The sequence below is a fragment of the Staurois parvus genome, unplaced genomic scaffold, assembly GCF_062004578.1.
Source record: "Staurois parvus isolate SC_StPar_1 unplaced genomic scaffold, SC_StPar_1.0 ptg000298l, whole genome shotgun sequence".
NCBI classification, from domain to species: Eukaryota; Metazoa; Chordata; class Amphibia; order Anura; family Ranidae; genus Staurois; species Staurois parvus.
In genome coordinates, this window is record NW_028318094.1 from 7,952,132 (window position 1) to 7,979,651 (window position 27,520).

At 42.1% G+C, this 27,520-nt stretch overlaps 1 protein-coding gene across 3 annotated transcripts in view; it reads left to right on the forward strand.

The window, feature by feature from the left end:
- Positions 1–27,520, forward strand: part of ITK (IL2 inducible T cell kinase) — an 85,067-nt gene that overhangs the window by 18,606 nt on the left and 38,941 nt on the right. Inside the window, exon 5 of one of the 3 annotated variants that reach the window (XM_089682843.1) lies at positions 24,093–24,107. The exons of the other annotated variants lie outside the window; for them this stretch is intronic. Within the exon in view, the coding sequence (XP_089538969.1) occupies positions 24,093–24,107 (15 nt within the window). The remainder of the gene's footprint in view (positions 1–24,092; positions 24,108–27,520) is intronic. 3 annotated transcript variants of the gene reach the window in all.

Genomic DNA, 27,520 nt, shown 5'->3' on the forward strand with positions numbered 1-27,520 from the left:
TCAATATATTATAAATATATAAATATATACTAAAGGTGTAAATAAATAATAAAGTGCAACACGTGTATTCCCACCGGGAATATTAAAGTGTTCAAAGTGATAACAATAAATAATAAAATCACTGCAAATATATTCAAAATGAATCCATATGAAACTTAGTGTCCAAACAAGTAAACAAAAAACTCTCAATCTTCATGCATGTGATCCCAGGTGTCCACACTGTGTAAATCCAAACAGTGGCTACAGTGGCCCCTCACCTCCTTGCATAGACCCCACAGGGTCAGCTTGCCTTAAGAAAAAACACACCACTCTGATGAATCACCGGATCCTCCCCAGACTCATATATTCTCTCAGCAGCCTCCTCCTCGGTTCATATATAAATAGAAACTCACATAGTGTAAAACTGTATTTATTCCATATACTGCATAAATATTAAAAATGTCCACTCACATTTACATCTCCAATTACAGGCTTCTATACCGCATGCTATGAGTGTCCTGCATGGGTATTGTATATAGGGGTTTCAAAATATGTCCGCCACGCCGGAAATGACGTCACCGCGCTCCCAGAATCCTCCTCGCGTACCGACGCGTTGCGTCACGATAGACACGTGACTTCCTCAGGGTGAACCTAAGGAAGTCACGTGTCTATCGTGACGCAACGCGTCGGTACACGAGGAGGATTCTGGGAGCGCGGTGACGTCATTTCCGGCGTGGCGGACATATTTTGAAACCCCTATATACAATACCCATGCAGGACACTCATAGCATGCGGTATAGAAGCCTGTAATTGGAGATGTAAATGTGAGTGGACATTTTTAATATTTATGCAGTATATGGAATAAATACAGTTTTACACTATGTGAGTTTCTATTTATATATGAACCGAGGAGGAGGCTGCTGAGAGAATATATGAGTCTGGGGAGGATCCGGTGATTCATCAGAGTGGTGTGTTTTTTCTTAAGGCAAGCTGACCCTGTGGGGTCTATGCAAGGAGGTGAGGGGCCACTGTAGCCACTGTTTGGATTTACACAGTGTGGACACCTGGGATCACATGCATGAAGATTGAGTTTTTTGTTTACTTGTTTGGACACTAAGGGGTTTATTTACTAAAGCTGGAGAGTGCAAAATCAGACTCACTTCTGCATAGAAACCAATCAGCTTCCAGGTTTCATTGCCAAAGCTTCATTGAACAAGCTGAGGTTAGAAGCTGATTGGTTTCTATGCAGAAGGGAGTCTGATTTTGGACTCTCCAGCTTTAGTAAATAAACCCCTAAGTTTCATATGGATTCATTTTGAATATATTTGCAGTGATTTTATTATTTATTGTTATCACTTTGAACACTTTAATATTCCCGGTGGGAATACACGTGTTGCACTTTATTATTTATTTACACTTTTAGTATATATTTATATATTTATAATATATTGAATATTTTGAGTTTATTATTGGATTGTATATTGCACAGATATATATTTTGCACATATTTTTAGCACTTTCATATATTCATTACTATATATGGGATTGTAGGTTTAGCGCTGCACTTTATATCATTTATTGTATACCAATCTTGCTCCTTTTGCACTGGATTTCAAGTATATACCCTTGTGGGGGCATATTTGATATTGCTTTTCTACACATGTTCACATAGATATTAAAAATGGGCACTAGACCTATTTCTATACACCAAAATCCTTCCCATCTGCAGGTTTCGGAATACTATTTATGCTGATAGCCTCTGTACGTGTTTCTGATTGTGCTTGGTCCTGCAAGGAAAACATTGACAGCTTGGGCAGAAATTGGCCTCGATAAAATAGGCACAGTGTGCCCTACATCCAACACCTGCAAAAGCACCATTTCATATTGAGAATTGTACTTACAAAATTTATAAGACAATCAAATCTATGTTTACATAAATTGCTAGCAACTTCACAAACCACCTATACAGATTTACAAAACAAAAGAAAAAACACTGAGTTTATTTGTCCAGCATGACTCAACTATTTTACACATTTTTTTCAAACTCAGGTTTCAGATATTACAAATATAAAGCTGATTTAATTACAGAGTAGCTATGTATAGGCTTGGTGCTTTTTTTCAATGAAAGGTGAAACATCTTTTCCTGTTATAAATGGTAGCCAGAGTAGGTTGTGAAATCATCATTGCTTCATCAAAAGATCAAGGTTTCTCAGAATGATGACTTTTTGTGGCCAGAGGCATGTAAATTATGGGAAAGCAAGGTTGATTGTTAAAGTGATACTAAACCCCAGACCCTGCATTCACTTTATCTGGTCTCCCACAGTACACACAACATGGAAATGCAATTATTTTAGTAAATATAAACTGCTAAATACCTTTTCTCATCAGCAGTTAGAGCAGTCTTGTGACTTCAGCAGAGCACTGGTTAAAGCTTGTAGGAGTTTTCTTTCTGTTCTTGGAGGATGTGAATCCCTTGACCTTCTGTCTGGACAGTGCTGATTGGCCCTGTGCTGATCACATGCATTCTCCCAAGAAAAAAAAAAAAACCTCTCTAGCAATACACACCAAATTGAGCATGTGCATGTGACTACTGATTCAGTCTGTATCAGGTGGTCATTTCAACAAGAGGAGGGGCAGAGAAGAAAGGATCAAACAGCCTTTTTACACAATGCAGAGGATTAACCCCTTAGGTTCCACAGTGAGTATAACAAGCATGCTTTACTGCATATACAGACTGATTTTACTTTTGTGGGTTTAGTAACACTTTAAAAAGAACATCAAATGTATGGTCAACTTAAAGTGTATGTATATGGATCAAACTCTATAAAGAGAGGTGGATTGTCATTGGAGTCAGTGTTTCCATTGGAAGATTTCCCCTTACCTGTTGAGTTGGTCGCAACTCTAAAATTTCTCATCAAGTGAAAAGGGAATCTACCTCTCGGTGACAGAAAAAGAAACTGACAAGACTGAGAATCTGAGCTTTAGTTCCTTGCTACAAGCCACAAATTTAGGGAACTTTTTTCACTACAAACAGTACATCAGTAAGCAGACTTAAACTGGCCATACACATAAAAATTGTCCAGTCCATGATAAACAGCGAGGCTAGTGAAATCCCCCACTGCTGGCTATTTTATTATGGCAGTTGGCACCTGCAGCTGTCACAATTCCTGTACAGTGTCTACAGCTGATTGGGTGCAGTCACTGGTTGACTGTTTCTGCCCAACTCCTTTGTTTTCCTAATCGAAAATTGTTAAGCAGTGTAGTGTCAGCAGGACCACAGGAATCGTCTGAAATTCAAGCTGTATATGACCAGTTTTAAAACAGCAGAATGGCCATGTGGCCCCAAATTCTGAATAATATCATTATCTACAACTCAGACATTGGCTGACATCCCTATGTAAGTTGGGGGAATTTCTGTTTACAAAATCAGCATTTGAACACACCTGCTTGCATTCTCTGTGGGATCCTAGGCTGATCTTAAATATATATTCAGTAGTGAACACCCAAGGAGCTCTTTCCTCCCTTTCCTATGTAGAAAACTGAGGAGCAAGACTTATCAATACCTGTGGACTTGGAGGACTGAAGTAAGTCTTGGTCACACTTCAGTTTTGGAGTCAATATACAAGGTCCTCTTTCAGTGGTATTGGGTGCCCGAGCCCAGCCTATATTGACAGATGTTTCTGAAGCTATGATCTGCAGGGTGATATCATTCATACATGGCAGTCCTGTCCAAAATGAATTGCTTTTGGGTCCATACTTTTTGACGTTCTACAAATCCTTTTCACCTCATCATTCCCAGAGATGCTTGCTTGGCTCTTCTACATTCCCAATTGGCAACAGAAACTGGCTGGGTATCTGTTTCTGACAGCAAAACAAGTGATAGCAAGAGCCTGGAAAGAACCCACAGTCCCATTTGAAGAGGTGAAAGATTGTATGAACCAAATGCTAGTTAACAAAATGATGTCTAGCATTCTTAATGATTTCCAGTCTAAATTTTTAAAAATTCGGGAGCCATGGCCTAATACTCTTCCATCTTTGAATTCAGGTAGCCTGAGCACTCTATAACTTCCCTGTCTGATTTCTCAACTTGAGCCTGTGGGCGTTTGGCTCTGTCCCCCTCTCCCACCATCCCTTCCTTCTTTTCCCTCTCTTTTCTTTCTCCCCTCTGTTTCTCCTTTCTTTCTTGGTCATTTGTCCTACACTTCTGGACCATTTCTGGGTATATTCTGTTAGATGATTTACAGGTTCCTATTTTGTTCCATTCTGTCAGCTTGCCAAGGAACCCTGCACCACGTTCTCTGTAACATGCGTTTTACCTTTTTGGTGTATAATATTTTGTTTATTACTTGTGTCCCTGTTTGGGGGGAAACATTTGCTCTTGTACCAAAAATAGCAGAAGGATTTCTCGGTTTGTGTATTTATAATGAGCTTTGCCTGGAGTTCTGTAAATATGAAGCTTGCACTCTACTGGTATATAACAGTGAACTGCAGAAGGGATGAAGACAAAGTTGTAATTGTTTTCAGAAGGGTCAACTGGGAAAAGTAAAGCGAGGGCGAGAGACCTATTGGCAGTTTCAAAAACAGATGAAGTGATGGATTGAGGTTAAGTAGGGAATTTCCAAAACGGGGCAGGAAGTTGCAATGGAATCTATTTGTGGTTGCTGAAAAGCATGAATGTGGTATAACATAGCAACTTAGTAGTAACTTAGTGCATGAGGATATGATATGTAGTAATAAGAATTATTTTCAATCTTGTATAACGTCACAATACAAATAATTATTTCCCCCTATTTATATAGATATTATGGAGCATTTTACAAAGTACATACCTTTTTATGGTTGAGTTTCTGCACCAATTCTCTGAAAAAAGCCCTGAATTTTACTATATTATTGCCAAGTCACCTGTCTGGTTAATAAATGAATCAAGTCAAACCCATTCTATGCTGGCCATTTTAAATAATCAGCCAAATATGTTTGCCTAGGAATTGACTTTAGCTACGTTTCGTGGGCAGAAAGAACTCAAATCTTAATACTCTACAGCTGCAGAGAATGTCAAAGTCCCATTTACTATTGTTTATCCCCAACCACAGTATCTCTAATGAGACAAAATTGGTCTCAAAGCTGATTTTAAAAGGGTAGGTATATTGGCTTTTTATTTATTTCAAATTATTATTTTAAGTTTTCTGCATCCTATGTGATACACACTCCTGAGCACTTCACAATACACACTCCTTAGCTCTGTATGATATGCACTCCTGAGTCCTGTGCTCATTATACATTCCTGAACCAGATCTGACATGCAGATCTGAGCCCTGACTACACCCAGGGCTGTGGATAAGGGGGTACCACCAGTCCTCCTGTACGGGGCCCATGCCAGCAGGGGGGCCCAGGCAGCTGGGTGAATTGGATGTGGGCATCGAGGGTGATCGGCATGTTGGGGGTTTAATTACTGGAACCAATCTCCTGTATGGCTCTCTGCAGCATCTGAAAGTTGGATTCTTCTCCTCTCCCTCCTGCTCTTTTTCAGCTGCTGCAGAGAAAGCCATACAGGGGATCAGTTCCAGTAATTGCCCCTCACCAGGGGCGGACTGACCATTTGAGCACTCGGGCACTGGCTCAGTAGGGGGCCCCATGAGATGCCCCTGGTACCTTTCATTGGCTTTTTCATAGGCTTTTTTGGGTTTGAGAGAGGACACAGGGGTCCCATGATCCCCTATTGCCCAAGGGCCCCATGAGGTGGCGGTCCGCTCCTGCCCCTCACCCACCATGTCAATCACCCTCCCTGTACACATCTGATTCACCCTGCTGCCTCGGCCCCCACAATGCCAGCTGCCCTCCTCTCCTTCCCACCGGCAGCTGCAAACACACAATAGGACCCTTCAGGATGGCGAGTGGGAGACGGGTCTGATAAATATGTCACATTAACCAGCCCCTTCCATTCCTGAATTAACACAATTGAGTGATTGGCACTGATCACTCACTGTGTTCATTCATAGCTGAAGCCTAGTAAACTGTGTTTTTTTTTGGAAGGGGACCCTGTCAGGTGGGCTGTATGGGGCCCCGTGGTTTCTAACAGCAGCTTTGACCACACCCACTATTTACCAGTGCATGACCTTCTTAACTTCTCTCCCCAGAGAAAAGGGGAGGATTGTGAGTACCTGCACCTATTCTCTGAGTAAATCCCTGAGTAGAACTAAAGGAAAATAATTTTTTGTACGTTTTGGATAGAGTTAGGCAGGGTTGTTACCTGTCAGATTTTTGTTGTCCCATTAGGGAGATTTCCCCTTACTTCCTGTCCCGTAGTCAAAATGGCAAGTGCGAGGAAGTCCCTCAAAGTTGTCTCCAGGGTCCCCTTTGAAAGATTTCCCATTCTATTTACTCTTCTGGAGACAAACCAAAATTTGTGATTTTGCTTTCATTTGAAGTAAACTGACACACTCCTGTCTTTGGTAAGAAATGGGGAAATGTGTGTGAGGGGTGTTTCCACTTCTCTGTCATTCGCTATCTGTAGGAATCTGCTGCCCTCTACTGTCTGAATTTGTAAATGCCTGTAAATATGCTATTTATGCACTTCCTGTCCCTGGGTTGGTGGCTTTGAAACCCTTAAAGGAGGAAGTAGAGAGAGAAAAAGAAAGTCTCTGCCACATGTCCTGTCCATGCTGCTAATCCCCAAGCCAAATGGGACTACTATGCAAATACTCCCATGATCTAATGGTTTAAGTGCAACAGCTGTGTACATTTAAATCCTTGTGACACAGTATCTGTGCCCTGTCCTTGTTATTATTTCATATACACAATGCCAGATAACTAGGTCTGTGCTACTGTATGTGTTGTGGTATTAGTAGGTGAACTTATTTATTGCAATATAGTTTATATGCTGCTCCTGTTAATCTAGTTAACCCTGTACCTTCTGGTCTGGGATTCTATGGCTAGTTTTGGCTTAGAGCTCTATAACCAGTATAGGCCTTTTTCAATGAGGGTGCCGTGGCACCCTGGGGTGCCTTTAGGTTTCTGCAAAAATGCCTAAAAATTGCCCAAAAAACTGTATAAACCAGCAGATGGATCACACCTGCCTTTATTCTCACAAAGCCACAAGTTTTCTTTATGCCTCATTACAACCTTCTAGCCACCCACATCCTAACATCATTGGTTAATAAGGAGGACGTCGGAGCTCCTGCATAGCATCCTTTTTTGCCCTCCTTTGCCCCTTTCCATCGGCACTGAGGTCACATTAGCTAAGTGAGGGAGAAAAACTGATAGAGAGGAGAAACATTGGAATACTAGTCAGTACCAGTGTGAAAAGGTATGTTTGCTTTGGAAGAGTAAATCACCTTTAACATTGGGTGTCCTACATGTGTGGATGTTGCTGCATTCTGTAAAACTGTTAGTTTAGTGTTTTACATTTTAGAATGGGGTGCCTCAAGATTGTGCAGAATTTTAAAGGGTGTCATGACACCCTGAAAATATGTTGAGAAACACTGGGCTAGAGCCATGTTGGACATCCGGTGGCCATATTGAGATCATTAGCATGAAAGTCCAGCGGGTTGTCCGATTAGAAACTATTAGGGAGCGACTAAAGTTCAGAGTGCATAGGCTAACTCTGAGTTCCAGTACCACAATACAGTTCCTATTGGTGAGAAGCTCGGTTCCAGGCTGGTGGTACAACAATTAAAAGATTTCCTCATGGCTGTGGATCTTGTCATCAGTTCTCCCACACAAAGACAGATACTGCATCACCTATTAATACCTATATATGTGCACAAGTATATGCGCACAATTTTACCAGGACTCCTATCGGGCGCTTTGCTGATAATACCTATTTGTACATTGGACATACAGTGCCTTGAAAAAGTATTCATACTCCTTGACATTTTCCACATTTTATCATGTTACAACCAAAAACGTAAATGTATTTTATTAGGATTTTTTGTGATAGACCAACACAAAGTGGCACATAATTGTGAAGTGGAAGGAAACTGATAAATGGTTTTCAAAATGGTTTACAAATAAATATCAGAAAAGTGTGGCATGCATTTGTATGCAGCCCCCTTTACTCTTGTACCCCTAACTAAAATCTAGTGGAACCAATTGCCTTCAGAAGTCACCTAATTAGTAAGTAGAGTCCACCTGTGTGGTGGAAATCTAACACTGCACACCACCCTGAAAACACCATCTCCACCGTGAAACATGGTGGTGGCAGCATCATGTTGTGGTGATGCTTTTCTTCAGAAGGGGCAGAGAAGCTGGTCAGAGTTGATGGGAAGGTGGATGGAGCTAAATACAGGGCAATCTTAGAAGAAAACCTGTTAGAGTCTGCAAAAGACTTGAGACCGGGGCGGAGGCTCACCTTCCAGCAGGACAACGACCCTAAACATCCAGCCAGAGCTACAATGGAATGGTTTAGATCAAAGCATATTCATGTGTTAAAATGGCCCAGTCAAAGTCCAGACCTAAATCCAATTGAGAATCTGTGGCAAGACTTGAAATATGCTGTTCACAGACACTCTCCATCCAATCTGACAGAGCTTGAGCTATTTTGTAAAGAAGAATGGGAAAAAATGTCCCTCTCTAGATGTACAAAGCTGGTAGAGACATCCCCAAAAAGACTTGCATCTGTAATTGCAGTGAAAGGTGGTTCTACAGAGTATTGACTCCGGGGGCTGAATTCAAATGCACGCCACACTTTTCAGATATTTATTTGTAAAACATTTTGAAAACCATTTATCATTTTCCTTCCACTTCACAATTATGTGCCACTTTGTGTTGGTCTATCACACAAAATCCAAACAAAATACATTTACGTTTTTGATTGTAACATGACAAAATTAGGCAAAGTTCAAGGGGTATGAATACTTTTTCAAGGCACTCTATGTACTGTTATTAATCTCTTCTTATCTAAAGCTTGTATTATTTCTATACTGGTGTGCATTTATTATACTTATGTTAATGTTATATGCTGGTTGCTGGTTGCAGTAGTTCCCCTGCTCCCAATTACTTTGTTTAGATTAGTGATTAGTTTCCCAGGAAGGGAATCCCCTCAATATCCTGTTTGGGGAGGATCATTTCTAATAACACCTCCAAAAGAGGGCTACACATCTCTCCTGTTGTAAAGATGTTTCCCTATAGTGCAGTGTTTTAACCCTTTGAGGACCAAGGGACGTATTTGTCCCATGTTTTTAATTGCCTGTATCATCTGATTAAGAACTTAAAATACTTCTTTTTTTTTTTTTTGGTTTGAGTCAAAATATTAGTTCTTATCAACAAATGGATCTAGCTTTTTGCCAATTATTTCATGAAATGGCTTAGTTACAGCAACAGAAGTATACGAACTTTAAAAACAAAAAATTGATTATTTTGGCGTTCCGTAATCTTATGGTCCTCAAAGGGTTAAGACTGTACAATGCAGAAGTTTTGTGTGGAGCTTGCTGGAAGAGATTAGTAGGTACAAAGTGTTTATAAGTTATCAATTTACTTGCTATAAAAGAAAACGTTTTTTTGCCAGTATTAAACATATACATATAAGTTACACAGTTTCATGAAATGGAAGTTCCATTCCGACCACTGGAGCTACCTTTTCTATGCCCAAATCATAGGTGCTTAGTGCTGGCTGATGTAATAGTATATGATTCACAACTCCTGTTTTGAGTATTATACACATCTACACTCACCTTACTGTATTAATCTGGCTTTTTTTTACATTCTTAATTTTATGTATTATGCTATAGTCATCTTTTTGCCTAGCACAGTATGTTGGTATGTTTTTATAGTTTTAGCTGGGGGACCAAAATTTTTAATGCGTATTTTCGGCAAAGTTGAACTCAAGTAATAATGCTGCTTAACCCCTTCACGCCTAAGAGTAAACAAATCTTAACACCTAAGCGCAGTTTTGCACCTTGACATGTGTTAGTAAAACCGTACATATCATCACAACTACTTTGTACATCCAGGTGAATTATACCTTGTTTTTTCAGGACAAAATGGGCTTTCATTTGGTGGTAAATGGTAATGGATATCTCCTCATTTTTTTATATTATCAAAGGAAAACTGGCCCCAAATAATAAAAAAAATATATATTTTTGCAGTGATACCATATATGTGTATGTTATTTGTTGTTTGTACCTGGAGTACAGCCCAGAGACAATAGTGAGCATTTTGCTTTTTGTTTTTTTTTACCTAAAACATACTGACACTGACATTAACTGATACTGATACCAATAAAAAAAAAAAATCCTGATCTTTGACCCTGACCTTGACCCAAACACTAACCCTGGCACTGAACTAGATCAAACCTTGATCTAGGTATTTCTTCTTTATTTTGTTCATTTTATTTTGTTATATTTTTTTATTTATCTTTTTTTTTTTTCAACAAACATTTTTTTTCGCTATAAAAGGAGAGAGAGAGGAACCTATCCTTCAAAACACTAAGCTATCATGATCACTATTTGCCACAATGACTATAATTGTTTGAAGAATTGAGCCTTTTCGTCAGTAAATTAACACAGCATCAGGTTTCATACATTTAAAGGACTTATTAAAAAGAGTTGACATTGAATTTTTACTACATTGAACATGAACATATGAACGTGTTTTCAGTTTCTGTTATTGAAGTATTCAATATTCAGTTATCAATGTATTCCACAATTTTTACTGTAAAAATGAAAAGTATATCCAGAAAAGTTTTACTTTTGGTTTTAGATAAGATAGGTGTTATTTAAAACTCTGGTGAGGTTTTTATTTGCTACCTATGTCCCATTTTGGTTTTTTTTTTTTTACTTCCATTCCTGAAAACCCAGCAGTGAAGGGGATTAACCTTGAGACAACTGTCACTGGTACTGGTATCCCCATTGGAAGATTTCACCTTGCCTCGGATTCCGATGCCAATAACAAAGTTTTGAATTTGTAAACACTTTCTGCCTCAATGACAATGGCCATCATGACAAATAGAGAGGATGAATTTCCCCTGTGGGGACACAGATAAGAAAATCTACTGAAAAAATCTGGGTGCAAACCACCTACTGTGTGCAAGATATAAGCTATCACCTTCTATTGTTTCTATGGGACAGGAAATCTCACAGGATACAGAAAAAAAAGCTGAATTCTAACCTTTCCCCATCCTGTCCAGAACTAAAGTAAGTTTAGGCCTTAGGTACTTAAAAACCATGTCTATTGACAACTATATTTTAACTGCTTCCTGACCGCCCTATAGCAGAAATACTGCTACAGGGCGGCCTGGGTGCGCAAAATCACATATATATATATACGTGATTTTGCATTTCCGAGTAGGAGCGCACGCACCCTACCCGCGCCGCCGTTGGTGGCTGCAGCTGTCAATCAACGGGTCCCGGCTGGGGATTTCCAAGTATCTCCGACAGGGAGGAGAACTGTTTTGAACAGCACAACCATCCAAACCAGTGTGCTTACAGTGAAGCACACACACCGCCCCCTAGTAAAACACTGCCAGCACACAGTTAACCCTTATGTTTACCCCTTCCTGCCCAGTGCCATTAGTACAGTATCAGTGCTTTATTTTAGCACTGATCACTATAGTGGTGTCACTGGGGATGTCAGTGACACCAAGTCAGTTCCCCCCAGTGTCAGAATGTCTGCCACAGTCCTGGAGTCCCGCTCTAAGTCGCTTATTGCCGCCATTACTAGTAAAAATAAAAATAAAAAAAATTCCAGTATCTATACCGCCATTTGTAAACGCTAAAACTTTCACGTAAACCATTTAATTTACACGTTTTTTTTTAAGCGAAGAAATGTAGCAGAATACATTTTGGCCTAAATTTATGACGAAATTTGATTTTTAAAATTTTATTTACTGGACATGTTTAATAGCAAAAAGTCAGAAATATTGTTTTTTTTCTCAAAATTGTTGGTCTTTTTTTTTATAGCACAAAAAATAACAAACACACGTGATCAAATACCACCAAAAGAAAGCTCAATTAGTGGGGAAAAAATAATTTTAGTTGGGTGCAGCGTTGCATGATTGTGCAATTGTCAGTTAAAATAACGTAGCGCTGTAAGTCAAAAAATGGCCTGGTTAGGAAGGGGGGTAAATCCTCAGGAGGGCAAGTGGTTAAAGCAGAGTTTCTCAAACTAAGGGTCGGAACCAAAACTGGATCACCACTTTACTAGGTGTCCAACCACAACTTGTATGGGGAGCTCTAGCATGCACTAGTCAAGGTTGGAGGCAATTACCCAGATAAGATTGTGAGGTGTTTTGACTGTGAAAGGGGAAGTCACTTGAGACAGAATCAGCTTGAGAGTCAATGGTCGTGGGTAGGTAGCTAGCCCTTATACCATCAGTTTTGACAGTGGTCCTCATCTGCAGTCCTTGTGCCCCCATGACATATTATGAACACTGAGCTTCATTAATTACTGTTTGTGTTTTTGTTTTGTTTTTTGTTTGTTTTTTTAGTATGTGTAACCCATTGAAATGTTATTACTTGCAATACATTAAGATGGACTTTAGATGGTGGTGGTCTGCCATTCAGGGTCACTCACATGGATAGAACAGCCCTCTGGAACTTGAATGCTGAACAGCAGGGTTCAGCTGGTGAGCAGGGCGGTCAAGGACTATATTTCCCAAGAAGGGTAGCGTGTGGGCGGGGGCATATAAATATCAAAGCCCGGGAGCTTGGCCAGGAGAGTGTAGGGAGAGACTGAAGGAGAAGGATGTGTGATGACAGCTGAAGTGCTGAACTAGGCCACAGAGCCAGAGTTGGAGAGAGAGAGAGAGAGAGCAGAAAGAGCCTATTGACCCCCCTGTCTGCCATGCTGCCCAGCAGGTCAATCTGACAGCAGAAGACCAGATGGGACCCCAAGTCTAAGCCAGAGAGTCCATGGACTGACTCCATCTGCAGAGAAAGACAGACTGCTATGAACACTTTGATTGGTTGAGAGAGACCCATTAACCCGCTAACCAAGTGAATACTGACAGTTTGCCATCTCAGCTATCTACCTACACATAGTTGTGAACATTACATATAGTTGCCCCAGTTTGCGGCCTAGTTTTCACAGCCGCCATCGTTGGGATACACCTGCATTACAAGCTGACTGCAGGACATACAGTTGCAAGCCAGGATACAGCAGTGCCAACTGAGACAACAAGTTCCCTTTTTCAACAAAGCAGGATTCCTACTGTAGTGGATTGTGATAGACAGTCCACGTTTTATTAGATGATCAGTAAAATGACAATTGACAATGATAATGTTCACTTTGTCTCTAATATTCAGAGGGAGTTGTCTTTGTCCATAGACACTTATGACAATAGTTGCTATTCATTACTTCAAGCCTGCCCTATGTTTAGTGCTTTAAAGGGGACCCTGCACTAATTCACTACCACCAAGAGGAAAAGTGTTAAATCTTCCCGTCCCTCACTATCTTTGTGTTGCCACCCTGAGGAACTACATTTCACACCTCAACTCAACTTCATACCAACTGGGCCCCAACAAGCACGCAGAAGACACTGTAGTACTCTTAAAGGGACATTGCTCAATTTCCAATGAGAATTCTCATTGTTTTACATCCAATCCTTGTCATCCAGTTCTGAGGATACACAGTGAACTTACTTGTTTCTTGATAGTTGTTACTGCTCACTGGGGATTCAGCAGTCCCCTCAGAGTGGAGCAGACCTGCTAACTGTTATTGTTGCTTTTCTGTGAATATCATTACTTTTGCTCAAAATCGCCAAGAGTGACTATATTTGCTGCATATATCAGTGTCATTTTGTTCTTTTTGACCAAGTTGCTGTTAATTCCAATATAAACTTCATATTGGTTTATACTAACTTGTGTGTGACTCCATTTTACAGTTGTGATTTATTTTGGTCACAAGAGCACGGTGGTGTCAGCAGAGGTCGGGCTTTCAACAAGAGGTCCAGATTGATAGGGAACCCAAAAATTACTAAGCAACCCTAAAGGGGGTATTGCTACCTATATATGATGATTGTTATTTGTCTTTCTGTAGCTTTGATGCCATTGTGCATTTCTAGCACTATAGCTAGTTTCAAATTTGGATCCTCAGATTAAAATAAATTAAACGATAAATTCATTTTTGGGAACATGTTACATGTTCCACCTGTTTTTAGGGTGGAACATGTAACAAGTTCCCAATGCTGCAGTCACCACCCGCTGCCGCCTCCACACATAGAAGTTCCCCCGTACTAGTTGTCAGACTTAAAAACAGCCTGGACGTGCGGGACTCCGCCCACACGGCTGCATCGATCATTCACAGAGTTTTGTGAATGAATGAACTACACGTCCCGACAGCCTTAGCGGATGTCAGCTTGTAGTTCTCAATTAACTATCGCGGTTCTGTGGAGCGCCACCGTAGTACATTGAATCTTCTTGTCAATATCCCATGTGGGCAAGCAGATATGCTGACAGGTCTGCAGGAGACTTGCATGGCACCAGTGATCTGCTGAATGGTGGTGCAATGCTTTACAGGCTCCTGCAGGCAAAAATAATAAATACACATTTTTTAACCTGCAAATAATGTGCATTTATTATTTTTGGGCAAAAGTTGAACTTATCCTTTAAGAACCCCTGCTTTAAAGGTATGCTCAGGCTCAAATTGAAAATGAAACCTTCAGATTCTTGGATGGCACACAGCATACCGACAAGCTGTTCACTAAAGTGATGATGATTTTATTAAGCTCCACCTGTTCATGATTTAAAGCAGCGGTTCTCAACCTGGGGGTCGCGACCCCTTTGGGGGTCGAACGACCATTTCCCAGGGGTCGCCTAAGACCATCGGAAAACACATATTTCCGATGGTCTTAGGAACCGAGACACCGCTGCTCTGTCTCGCGATCTGTGGGCGGGATGATATGCTGCCCCTGTAACCTGGCCACACCTCCGGGATCACTCAACAGCTCCGCCTCCTCGCCGCTGATTGGCCACCGGAACTGTAGCTCAGGAGAGGCACACAGGCGGCCAATCACCGGCGAGGAGGTGGAGCTTGGAGAGGAGGAGCCGAGCGGCAGAGCGCGCAGATCGAAGAAGATCGAGGGAGCTGCAGGACCGAGTGAAGAGGAGAGAGGCCAGAGAAGGAAGACAGCTGACAGGTAAGTGCAAATTTTGCTTCTGCAGGCTGTAGATGGGAGAGGGAGAGAGCGAGCCCAGGCTGGAGCAGGGGTCAGCAAGGTAAGTATCATTGGTGTCAGTGGGAGGAATAGTGCCCCATCATTTGTGTCACTAATACCAACGATGGGGCACTATTCCTCCCCCCACTGACACCAACGATGGGGCACTATTCCTCCCCCCACTGACACCAACGATGGGGCACTATTCCTCCCCCCACTGACACCAACGATGGGGCACTATTCCTCCCCCCACTGACACCAATGATAGGCACTATTCCTCCCCCCACTGACACCAACGATGGGGCACTATTCCTCCCACTGACACCAACGATGGGGCACTATTCCTCCCACTGACACCAACGATGGGGCACTATTCCTCCCACTGACACCAACGATGGGGCACTATTCCTCCCCCCACTGACACCAACGATGGGGCACTATTCCTCCCCCCACTGACACCAACGATGGGGCACTATTCCTCCCCCCACTGACACCAACGATGGGGCACTATTCCTCCCCCCACTGACACCAACGATGGGGCACTATTCCTCCCCCCACTGACACCAATGATAGGCACTATTCCTCCCCCCACTGACACCAACGATGGGGCACTATTCCTCCCACTGACACCAACGATGCGGCACTGTTCCTCCCACTGACACCAACGATGGGGCACTATTCCTCCCACTGGCACCAATGATAGGCACTATTCCTCCCCCCACTGACACCAACGATGGGGCACTATTCCTCCCCCCACTGACACCAACGATGGGGCACTATTCCTCCCCCCACTGACACCAACGATGGGGCACTATTCCTCCCCCCACTGACACCAACGATGGGGCACTATTCCTCCCCCCACTGACACCAACGATGGGGCACTATTCTTCCCCCCACTGACACCAATGATAGGCACTATTCCTCCCCCCACTGACACCAACGATGGGGCACTATTCCTCCCCCCACTGACACCAACGATGGGGCACTATTCCTCCCCCCACTGACACCAACGATGGGGCACTATTCCTCCCCCCACTGACACCAATGATAGGCACTATTCCTCCCCCCACTGACAACAACGATGGGACACTATTCCTCCCCCCACTGATACCAATGATGGGACACTATTCCTCCCACTGACACCAACGATGGGACACTATTCCTCCCACTGACATCAGTGATGGGGCGCTAGTCCTCCCACTGATACCAATGATGGGGCACTATTCCTCCCACTGCAAAATTACAGTTCTGAAGTAGCAACGAAAATAATTTTATGGTTGGGGGTCACCACAACATGAGGAACTGTATTTGGGGTCGCGGCGTTAGAAAGGTTGAGAACCACTGATTTAAAGGGACTCCTCTTATGTTAGGCTAGATTCACATATGTGCTGGTGGTTCTGCTGCGGATCTGCACAAAAATCTGTGCAGCCGCACCACCCTCACAGAGAAATGCAGACCGGCGGGCGGGTGCCATTAATTCTAATTTCACGCCGCCCGCACTGGAAATCGCAACCGTACTGAGAACTGAGGTTCCCGTGTGGGCTGCGTTTTCAGAAGAAGTGCAGGGACGTCTTCCCTGCATGTCCCGGGGCATGGGAGTCCATTCAAATGAATGGGCTGTCATGCCTGTGCAAAATGTGGACTGCAGGAACGTGGATATGTGAATCAAGGGTAACCAAATCCCTCTATCCATTTTCCCCCTCAGTTGTACCTCTTTTTGTTTTGATGTATAGCCCTATGTAAAAAAAAATGCAACATTTAACTTTCAAAAGTGTTATTCTACACTTATCTGACATATATATTTTCTTAAAAGCACATATAAAGGAAACGTAGATGTGAAAAGGTACTTATGGGTTTGACCAATACTTTTTGTCCATGTACTGTAAATGTGGCAGGAGTCTGTCCCCTGCCTACATACCTTGTGCTAAAGGGGTTGTTTACACTTGTGGTGCACTCTGAAGAGCAACCTGGAGTGGATCCCTCTTCAGAGGGTGTTTGACAGGTAGTGGGGAGACCTTATCTCACCTGTTTTAATCCCTAAAAATCTGCACTCTTATGCGCCAACCATGGCAACTGTGGTGTTGACCTATTCAAGTAAATGGGTTTCATGCGGTAGAAAGTATTGTCTGCCAAACTCAACAGGGGGATAATTTCTGCAGTGAGGCAAAGCATCTTGGCCACAACATGTGTAAGCCCCCTTCCACTGTAGCTTAAGGGGGAGCTGTTGGAGGGTGTAAAAGTGTGGCTCAACTGACTTTTTGTCCCCCCCCCCAACCACAAGTGTAAACAAGGCCAAAAGATGTCCCTCTTTCCATCTCAGAAAGTTGGTGGTATGTCATTGTGTTGTCCATCTCCTAGCTATATAGTTCTGCAGGTGTTCCCAAAAAAAGATGATCAAAGTGACAAATTGTTTGTCAGGAAAAATAGTTCACATATATGAATCTTAACTGCCTATGAAGCTGTTTTTGTTGGGAGATATCAATACAGTGCCTTGTAAAAGTATTCATACCCCTTGAAATTATCCACATTTTGTCATGTTACAACCAAAAACGTAAATGTATTTTATTGGGATTTTATGTGATCAACCAATATGAAGTGGCACATAATTGTGTATTGGAAGGAAAATGATAAATGGTTTTCAACATTTTTTACAAATAAATATCTGAAAAGTGTGGCGGCATTTGTATTCAGCCCCCCGGAATCAATACTTTGTAGAGCCACCTTTCACTGCAATTACAGCTGCAACTCTTTTTGGGGATGTCTACAGCTTTGCTCATCTAGAGAGGGGCATTTTTGCCCATTTTTCTTTGCAAAGCTCTGTCAGATTGGATGGAGAGCGCCTGTGAACAGCAATTTTCAAGTCTTGCCACAGATTCTCAATTGGATTTTGGTCTGGACTTTGACTGGACCATTCTAACACATGAATATGCTTTGATGTAAACCATTCCATTGTAGCTCTGGCTGTATTTTTAGGGTCGTTGTCCTGCTGGAAGGTGAACCTCCGCCCCAGTCTCAAGTCTTTTGCAGACTCTTAACAGGTTTTCTTCTACGACTGCCCTGTATCTGGCTCCATCCATCTTCCCATCAACACTGACCAGCTTCCCATTCCATGCTGAATAAAAGCTTCTCCACAACATGATGCTACCACCACCATGTTTCACGGTGTGGACGGCGTGTTCTGGGTGATGTGCAGTGTTTGTTTTCCGCCACACATAGCATTTTGCTTTTAGGCCAAAAAGCTCAATTTTGGTCTCATCTGACCAGAACACCTTCATCCACATGTTTGCTGTGTCCCCGACATGGCTTCTCGCAAGCTGCAAACGGGACATCTTATGGCTTTCTTTCAACAATGGCTTTCTTCTTGCCACTCTTCCATAAAGGCCAGAATTGTGGATTGCACAGCTAATAATCGTCCTGTGGACAGATTCTCCCACCTGAGCTGTGGATCTTTTCAGCTCCTCCAGAGCTACCATGGGCCTCTTGGCTGTGTCTCTGATTATTGCTCTCCTTTCCCAGCCTGTCAGTTTAGGTGGATGGCCATGACTTGATAGGTTTGCAGTTGTGCCATACTCTTTCCATTTTCGGATGATGGATTGAACAGTGCTCCAAGAGATTTTCAAAGCTTGGGATTTTTTTTATAAACTAACCCTGCTTTAAATGTATCCACAAATTTATCCCTGACCTGTCTGGTGTGTTCCTTGGCCTTCATAATGCTGTTTGATCACTAATATTTTCTAACAAACCTCTGAGGGCTTCACAGAACAGCTGTATGTATACTGAGATTAAATTACACACAGGTGGACTCTATTTATTAATTAGGTGACTTCTGAAGGCAATTGGTTCCACTAGATTTCAGATTTTAGGGGTATCAGAGTACAGGGGGCTGAATACAAATGCACACCACACTTTTAAGATATTTATTTGTAAAACATTTTGAAAACCATTTATCATTTTCCTTCCACTTCACTATTATGTGAAACTTTGTGTTGGTCTAACACATAAAATCCCAATAAAATACATTTACGTTTTCGGTTGTAACACGACAAAATGTGGAAAATTTCAAGGGGTATGAATACTTTTTCAAGGCACTGTATATAAAAGGATACAAGACGTTAACTTGGTTTTGTTAACTGTTGTAGATTCAGGGATTGTGAGTTGACCTCCAACAACAAGTCACTTCTTCATTCTTTACTCATTAAACATCATACAAAAAGAACTTTACAATACAGTATACTTGTGTACCTGACCACTGATGCCTCAACTTCCTTCATATTTAACAGAACCTGATAGTTACAGTGACTTAACAAAATGAGTGTTACTTTTTATCCAAAGTAGGGGGTCCTCAAGCTTTTTAAACAAAGGGTTTATTGACCTCCAGACCCAAGAGGACCAGTCTGTGGCCAGTAGGAGTAGAAATTGCCCCGATGTCATTGGTCAGTGAAAGTGTCCCCAGTGTTGGTGGGTAGGAAGAGTAAAAAAATGACCTACTGCTGTACTTACTGGGAGGGGAAATAGTGCCCTATGGTTGGTATTAGTGGAATGAATAGAGTTCCATCATTGGTGTCAGTGAAAGGTACAGTGCCTCATCATTGGGGTCATTAAGAGAAATAGTGCCCCATTGTTGGTATCAGTGGAAGGAATAGAGCCCCTTCATTGGTGTCAGTAGAAAGAATAATGTCATATTATTCGTGTCAATAGGAGGCAGTGTCTCATTATTGGTGTCAGCCGGAGAAATAGTGTGCCCAAGAGTTTAACCACTGAAGGTTTTACCCCCTTCATAACTAGGGCATTTTTTGCTATTCAGCACTGCGTTACTTTAACTGGCATTTGTGTGGTCATACAACACTGTTCCCAAAGGAAATGTTTGTATTTTTTTCACATAAATAGAGCTTTCTTTTGGTGGTATTTGATCATCATTGTTTATTTTATTATATGAATGAAAAAAGACAGAAAATTGTGAAAAAAATATATTTTCTACTTTCTGTTGTAAAACATATCCAATTAAAATATATCCCATGTTTTATGTGAAAGCACTACATAAATTAATACAATAAATATATATACACTATATTGTCAAAAGTATTGGGCCAGCCCTCCAAATCATTGGACTCAGGTGTTCCAATCACCTCCATGGCCACAGGTGTATAAAATCAAGCACCTAGGCATGCAGACTGCTTCTACAAACATTTGTGAAAGAATGGGTCGCTCTCAGGAGCTCAAATTCAAGCATGGCACCATGATAGGTTGCCACCTGTGCAATAAGTCCATCTGTGACATTTCCTTGCTACTAAATATTCCACGGTCAACTGTTAGTGGTATTATAACAAAGTGGAAGCAACTGGGAACAACAGCAACTCAGCCACCAAGTGGTAGGCCGCATAAAATGACAGAGCGGGGTCAGCGCATGCTGAAGTGCACAGTGCATAGAAGTCGCCACCTGTCTGCAGAGTCAATTGCTAAAGATCTTCAAACTTCATGTGGCCTTCAGATTAGCACAACAACAGTGTGTAGAGAGCTTCATGGAATGGGTTTCCATGGCCGAGCTGCTGCATCCAAGCCTTACATCACCAAGTGCAATGCAAAGTGGCGGATGCAGTGGTGTAAAGCATGCCACCACTGGACTCTCTAGAGCAGTGGAGACGTGTTCTCTGGAGTGGCGAATCACGCTTCTCTGTCTGGCAATCTGATGGAGTTGACTGGGTTTGGCGATTGCCAGGAGAACGGTACTTGCCTGACTGCATTGTTCCAAGTGTAAAGTTTGGTGGAGGGGGATTATAGTGTGGGGTTGTTTTTCAGGGGTTGGGATTAGCTCCTTAGTTCCAGTGAAGCCCTACAGACAGTGCCCCGTCAACATGTGTTTTTCTACTTCACTGCAACAAGGAATACAGGAAACTTTTATTCAGAGAAAAGACATAGATTTTACCATAGATGCAGCTACAAACGTATAAACACTTCCATCTGTTGTTTGAAGAATAAAGCTCTACTGAATACTGATGTACTTGTTGCACAAAATAAATGAACACTTTATTCCAACACCCCCACTCAACAACTGCCCCTTGTATTAGTCTCATTTCAGGTCTGAGTCCTATAAATCTGTTTCAGTTCACTAAGAGATGTCATCTCTTCATGAGCAGCTCTGATACACTTTTTTCATTGAGGTTGGAAGTCTTTGCATCTCATCCCATGAATCTGGCTCTGGTTTTAATGCTAGGAGAGTAGTATAGGACAGATGTTTGACTGGGATGCATTTATTGCTTTTGGTGGATTTCCTGACTGAAGCCTGGTTTATTCTTTTACACTATTTGGATTGTCTGCATTAAAGTGTTACTAAACCCAGGACCCTGCATTCACTATATCTGGTCTCCCATAGTACACATGAAAATGCAATTATTTTAGTAAATATAAAGTGCTAAATATCTTTTCTCCTCAGCAGTTAGAGCAGTCTTGTGACTTCTATCAGTGTCCAGCAGAACACTGGTTAAAGCTTGTAGGAGGCGATTTCATTCTTCTCTCACTGCCCTATGAAATTGCACAACCCCTGACTGTCTGTCTGGACCGTGCTGATTGGCCCTGTGCTGATCACATGCACTCTCCCAAGAAAAAGAAAAAACTCTGCAGCAGTACACACCAAACTGAGCATGTGCAGAGTGTCCCTGAGGCTGTGTTCTGTCAGGAGATGAAATGGGGAACATGGAAGAAGGGGAGGATCAGAGAAGACAGGATCAAACCTCCTTTTCACAAAATGCAGAGGATTAACCCCTTAAGTTCCTCAGTGAGTACAACAAGCATGCTTTACTGCATACAGACTGATTTTACTGTTGTGGGTTTAGTAACACTTTAATTTCTATTTTACTTTGTTGCTTATCTTCATGTGACACTGATGTGGAATGTATTTCAGTTTGAAGCGTTTGTGTTCATGAACTTTTGAACACACTGAAGTTTCATCGACAATTACACTTCTAATGATGGTTCCCTTGTTTGTGTCTTGGTGTAGAATTATGTATCCCTTTTGAGATTCACTGTACTCCGTTGTCTGTGTGCAATACACTCATCTTTTTGCTAAATTTGTTGCTTACTTGAGCTATATACTGTTCAAGTTTCTCTGGTACTTCACTTTTGTTGAGTAACATATATAGTGTAGTATACTTGGAGTAATCATCTACAAAAGTGAGAAAATACCTCTTCTTTCCTGGAGTCATCTTTTCCATTGGACCACAAATATCTGAATGGGTTAAGTCTACAGGCTCTGCTTTGGAAAGGCTTTTCTTGACATTTTTCCTTTCATACAGCTGGTGCATTTCATTGTTTGATCACATGGACTATTTTGTATTCAGCTTGCATTGTCATTCTCAGTTAATTTCCATATAATGTCAGGACTTCTGTGCCCAAGGCGTCTGTGCCATGTGTGAATGCAGTTTGAATGTTTTTCCTCCTTGGCAGTATTAACCACTTAATTGCAGTTCAGCTGATACAGTTCATCTGTAATTGTATCCTAAGCTATCCCCTTTTGAAGTGGCACAACTGTTATATTGGCAGGTCATTACTTTGGCTTGTTTTGTGAGCTTCTTCACTGGCAAAAGATTAATTTTAAGACCAGGGACATACCGGTAGGTACTAAGTAATACTGCTGCAACATGAAAATATTTTATTTATGCTCTTATGCCTCTCAGGCGTTCAACCATTGTCAACAGGAGTGCTGCTACTCCGAAAGTTGCTAGGAAGCCAGAGCTACTTACACTCTGGTAAGCAGAAGTGACATCATCCAGTGACAATCTTCCTCTACAGGTTTTATTTGTAATCAGTGTCTTCAGGGAAAATCTTTAGCGCTGAATCTTACTAAAGCCTGCTAGCAGCTTGCTTAAGGTGACAGCACTCCCAATAAAAGTCCCCTTATATTTTTTCGACCAGTGTTGAGAAAATTCAAAGGAGCAGGATGCAAAATTGAATGAACAAATTTCTAACCACCATCATTTACTGAAGGGGAGCCTAAGTTCATGAGGTGTCTATTTCATTTATTGTGGGGTTGAAGGCAGTGCCCTATTGGAAGAAATAAAATGGATTAACATTGAAGCTTTCACTTCCACCAGTTACTTTTATATATTCTAGCTTCTATCCAGTTAAGGGGTTTGTGAGTATATTAGTCTTTTGTGCCTGTTATAGGACTATTATTTGAAGCAGTACTATTTCTTACATTACTACACTGCTCAAAAAAAATTAAAGGAACACTTTGAAAACACATCAGATCGCAATGGGGAAAAATCTCATGCTGGATATCTATACTGATATGGACGGGGTAATGTGTTAGAAACGTAAGGATGCCCCATTGTTTAATGGAAATGAAAATTATCAGCCTACAGAGGACTGAATTCAAAGACACCGCGAAAATCAAAGTGAAAAAATGATGCAGCAGGCCAGTCCATTTTGCTGACATTTCATTGCAGCAACTCAAAATGGTCCTCAGTAGTTTGTATGGCCCCCATGTGCATGTATGCATGCCTGACAACACCAGGGCATACTCCTAATGAGACGATGGATGATGTCCTGGGGGATTTCCTCTCAGATCTTTACCAGGGCATCACTGAGTACCTGGACAGTGTGAGGTGCAACCTGGTGACATCGGTTGGACCGACACATGATATCCCAGAGGTGTTCTATTGGATTTACATCAGGCAAGCGTGGTATCAATTCCCTCATTCTCCAGGAACTGTCTGCATACTCTTGCCACATGAGGCCGGGCATTGTCGTGTACCAGGAGGAACCCAGGACCCACTGTGCCAGCGTAGGGTCTGACAATGGGTCCAAGGATTTCATCCCGATACCTAATGGCAGTCAGGGTGCCGTTGTCTGGCCTGTAGAGGTCTGTGGGTCCCTCCATGAATATGCCTCCCCAGACCATCATTGACCCATCACCAAAACGGTCATGCTGAACAATGTTACAGACAGCATAACATTCTCCATGGCTTCTCCAGACACTTTCACGTCTGTCACATGTGCTCAGGGTGAACCTGATCTCATCTGTGAAAAGCACAGGGTGCCAGTGGTGGACCTGCCAATTCTGGTGTTCAATGCCAAATGCCAATCAAGCTCTATGGTGCTGGCAGTGAGCACAGGGCCCACTAGAGGACGTCGCCCCCTTAGGCCACCCTTATGAAGTCAAATTCTTATTGTTTGGTCAGAGACATTCACACCAGTGGCCTGCTGGAGGTCATTTTGTAGGGCTCTGGCAGTGCTCTTCCTGTTCCTCCTTGCACAAAGGAGGGTTAAGGACCTTCTACGGCCCTGTCCAGCTCTCCTAGAGTAACTGCCTGTCTCCTGGAATCTCCTCCATGCTCTTGAGACTGTGCTGGGAGACCCAGCAAACCTTCTGGCAATGGCACGTATTGATGTGCCATCCTGGAGGAATTGAATCTGCCTGTGCAACATCTGTAGGGTCCAGGTATTGCCTCATTCTACCAGTAGTGACACTGATCCTAACCAAATACAAAACTAGTGAAAAACAGTCAGAGAAGATGAGTAAGGAAAAAAATGTCTTTGGCCTCCACCTGTAAATCCATTCCTGTTTTGGGGATCGTCTCATTGTTGCCCATCTAGTGCACCTGCTGTCAATTTAACACCAAAGCAGCTGAAACTGATTAACAACCCCCTCTTCTACCTAACTGACCAGATCAATATCCCAGGAGTTTAATTGACTTGATGCTGTACTCTGATTAAAAAGTGTTCTTTTAATTTTTTTGAGCAGTGTATTGTGCTGTAAAGTGCATTCAGTTCCTTCCCTGGGGAACTTGTAAAGTCTCTATTCCCTCTTTTTAGGGTAAATGCCCTATACAATTTAGTTATGCGATGGCACCCCTAGAAGACATAGATGCTTTCACACTGGTCCATTGCAAAAATGTGGTAAAACGCATATGCATTTTTGCCCTGCTTTACTGCATTTTTGTTGCATTTTTGGTGTATTTTGCACCTATGAAAAAGGACATGTGAATGCAAAAACACATAAAAAAACACAACCGTGGGTGCGTCTTTGATGCATTTTTTATTCATTTCAATGGGGAGGTGTATTTTATGTGTGGTTATTTTACCTCACCAAATATTCACTTAAATTGCAGCTTGTGGGTCTTTTAACAAATGCAAAGATCCGCAACTTACTTGTGTAAAGAGCTCCATAGCATTTAATGGTCATGTATTTTCTGTGCACTTTTGGTAAGGCAAAAATGGAAGAAAAACTGATCAGTGTGAAAGGAGCCTTAGATTACATTGATGATACAAACCCATCTTCATTTAAGATCTTTTGAACCTGCTGATATAATAAGAAAATAATAACAAGCATTTCTAAGATTATTTACAGTGCCTTGAAAAAGTATTCATACCCCTTTTCAATTTTCCACATTTTGTCATGTTACAACCAAAAATGTAAATGTATTTTATTGGGATTTTATGTGATAAACCAACATAAAGTGGCACATAATTGTGAAGTGGAAGGAAAATGAAAAATGGTTTTCAAACTTTTTTACAAATAAATATCTGAAAAGTGTGGCGTGCATTTGTATTCAGCCCCACTCAGTCAATACTTTGTAGAACCACCTTTCGCTGCAATTACAGCTGCAAGTCTTTTTGGGGATGTCTCTACCAGCTTTACACATCTAGAGAGGGACATTTTTACCCATTCTTCTTTGCAAAATAGCTCAAGCTCTGTCAGACTGGATGGAGAGCGCATGCGAACAGCAATTTTCAAGTCATGCCACAGATTCTCAATTGAATTTAGGTCTGGACTTTGACTGGGCCATTATAACACATTAATATGCTTTGATAGTTTACCAAGGCTTAAAATTTCAAGTCCTGAGCTACTAGCCAGGCCTTAAGAGTTACTCACCACCAACAAACGCACACAAACAGAGATACCTGTACACACACACAGACATGTACATACACACACACACACATACACACACAGAAACATGTACGCACATGCACAGAGACACATGTACACACACACATACAGACACATGTATACACACACAGGCACGTACAGACATGCATACACACAGATACATGTACATACACAGAAATACACACGCACAGACACATGTACATACACACAGACACATGTACATACATACACAGACACGTACACAGAGACACATGTACATACATACACACAAACACACACACATGTACATGCACACACACACAGACACATGTACACACACACATACATGTACATACACGCAGACACATGTACAGATACACACATGTACATACACACAGACACATGTACATGCATATACACACACAGACACACAAACACACACACACATGTACACATACACACACACATCACCCCCCTCCCCATAAAAAGTTGTAGTACTTCGTTGTTCACTCACAGAGCTGGGTACTGCACTCTAGGGGGAGGCAGAGAGCACAGCGCACTTGCCTTCCTTTGCTTTCACTGCGCTCAGCTATTGAGCAGTCTGACGGCTCCCAGTGCCAATGACAGATCCAGCCTGAGCTCTGAGCCTGCTCAGCAAGACGGCCCTAGGGGACACATTCACCCCCACCATAATTTTCAATTGCCATTGGCGAGTGGAAATTTCAAACCCTGATCTAAACCATTCCATTGTAGCTCTGGCTGTATGTTTAGGGTAGTTGTCCTGCTGGAAGGTGGAAGTCTTTTGCAGACTCTAACAGGTTTTCTTCTAAGATTGCCCTCTACTTGGCTCCATCCATCTTCCCACCAACTCTGACCAGCTTCCCTGTCCCTGCTGAAGAAAAGCATCCCCACAACATGATGCTGCCACCACGTTTCACGGTGGGGATGGTGTGTTCAGGGTGATGTGCAGTGTTAGTTTTCCGCCACACATACCGTTTTGCTTTTAGGCCAAACCGTTCAGGTTTGGCCTTATCTGACCAGAGCACCTTCTTCCACATGATTGCTATGTCCCCCATATGGCTTCTTGAAAAATGCAAATGGGACTTCTTATGGCTTAATTTCAACAATGGCTTTCTTCTTGCCACTGTTCCATAAAGGCCAGATTTGTGAAGTGCACGACTAATAGTCGTCCTGTAGACAGATTCTCCCAGCTGAGCTGTGGATCTCTGCAGCTCTTCCAGAGTTCCCATGGGCCTCTTGGCTGCTTCTCTGATTAATGCTTTCCTTGCCCAGCCTGTCAGTTTAGGTGGACGGCCATGTCTTGGTAGGTTTGCAGTTGTGCCATACTCTTTCCATTTTCAGATGATGGATTGAATAGTGCTTCGTGAGATGTTCAAAGCTTGGGATATTTTTTTATAACCTAACCCTGCATTACACTTCTCAACAACTTTATCCCTGACCTGTCTGGTGTGTTCCTTGGCCTTCATGATGCTGTTTGTTCACTAATGTTGTCTAACAAACCTCAGGGCTTCACAGAACAGATGTATTTATACTAGGATTAAATTACACAGATGGACTCTATTTAT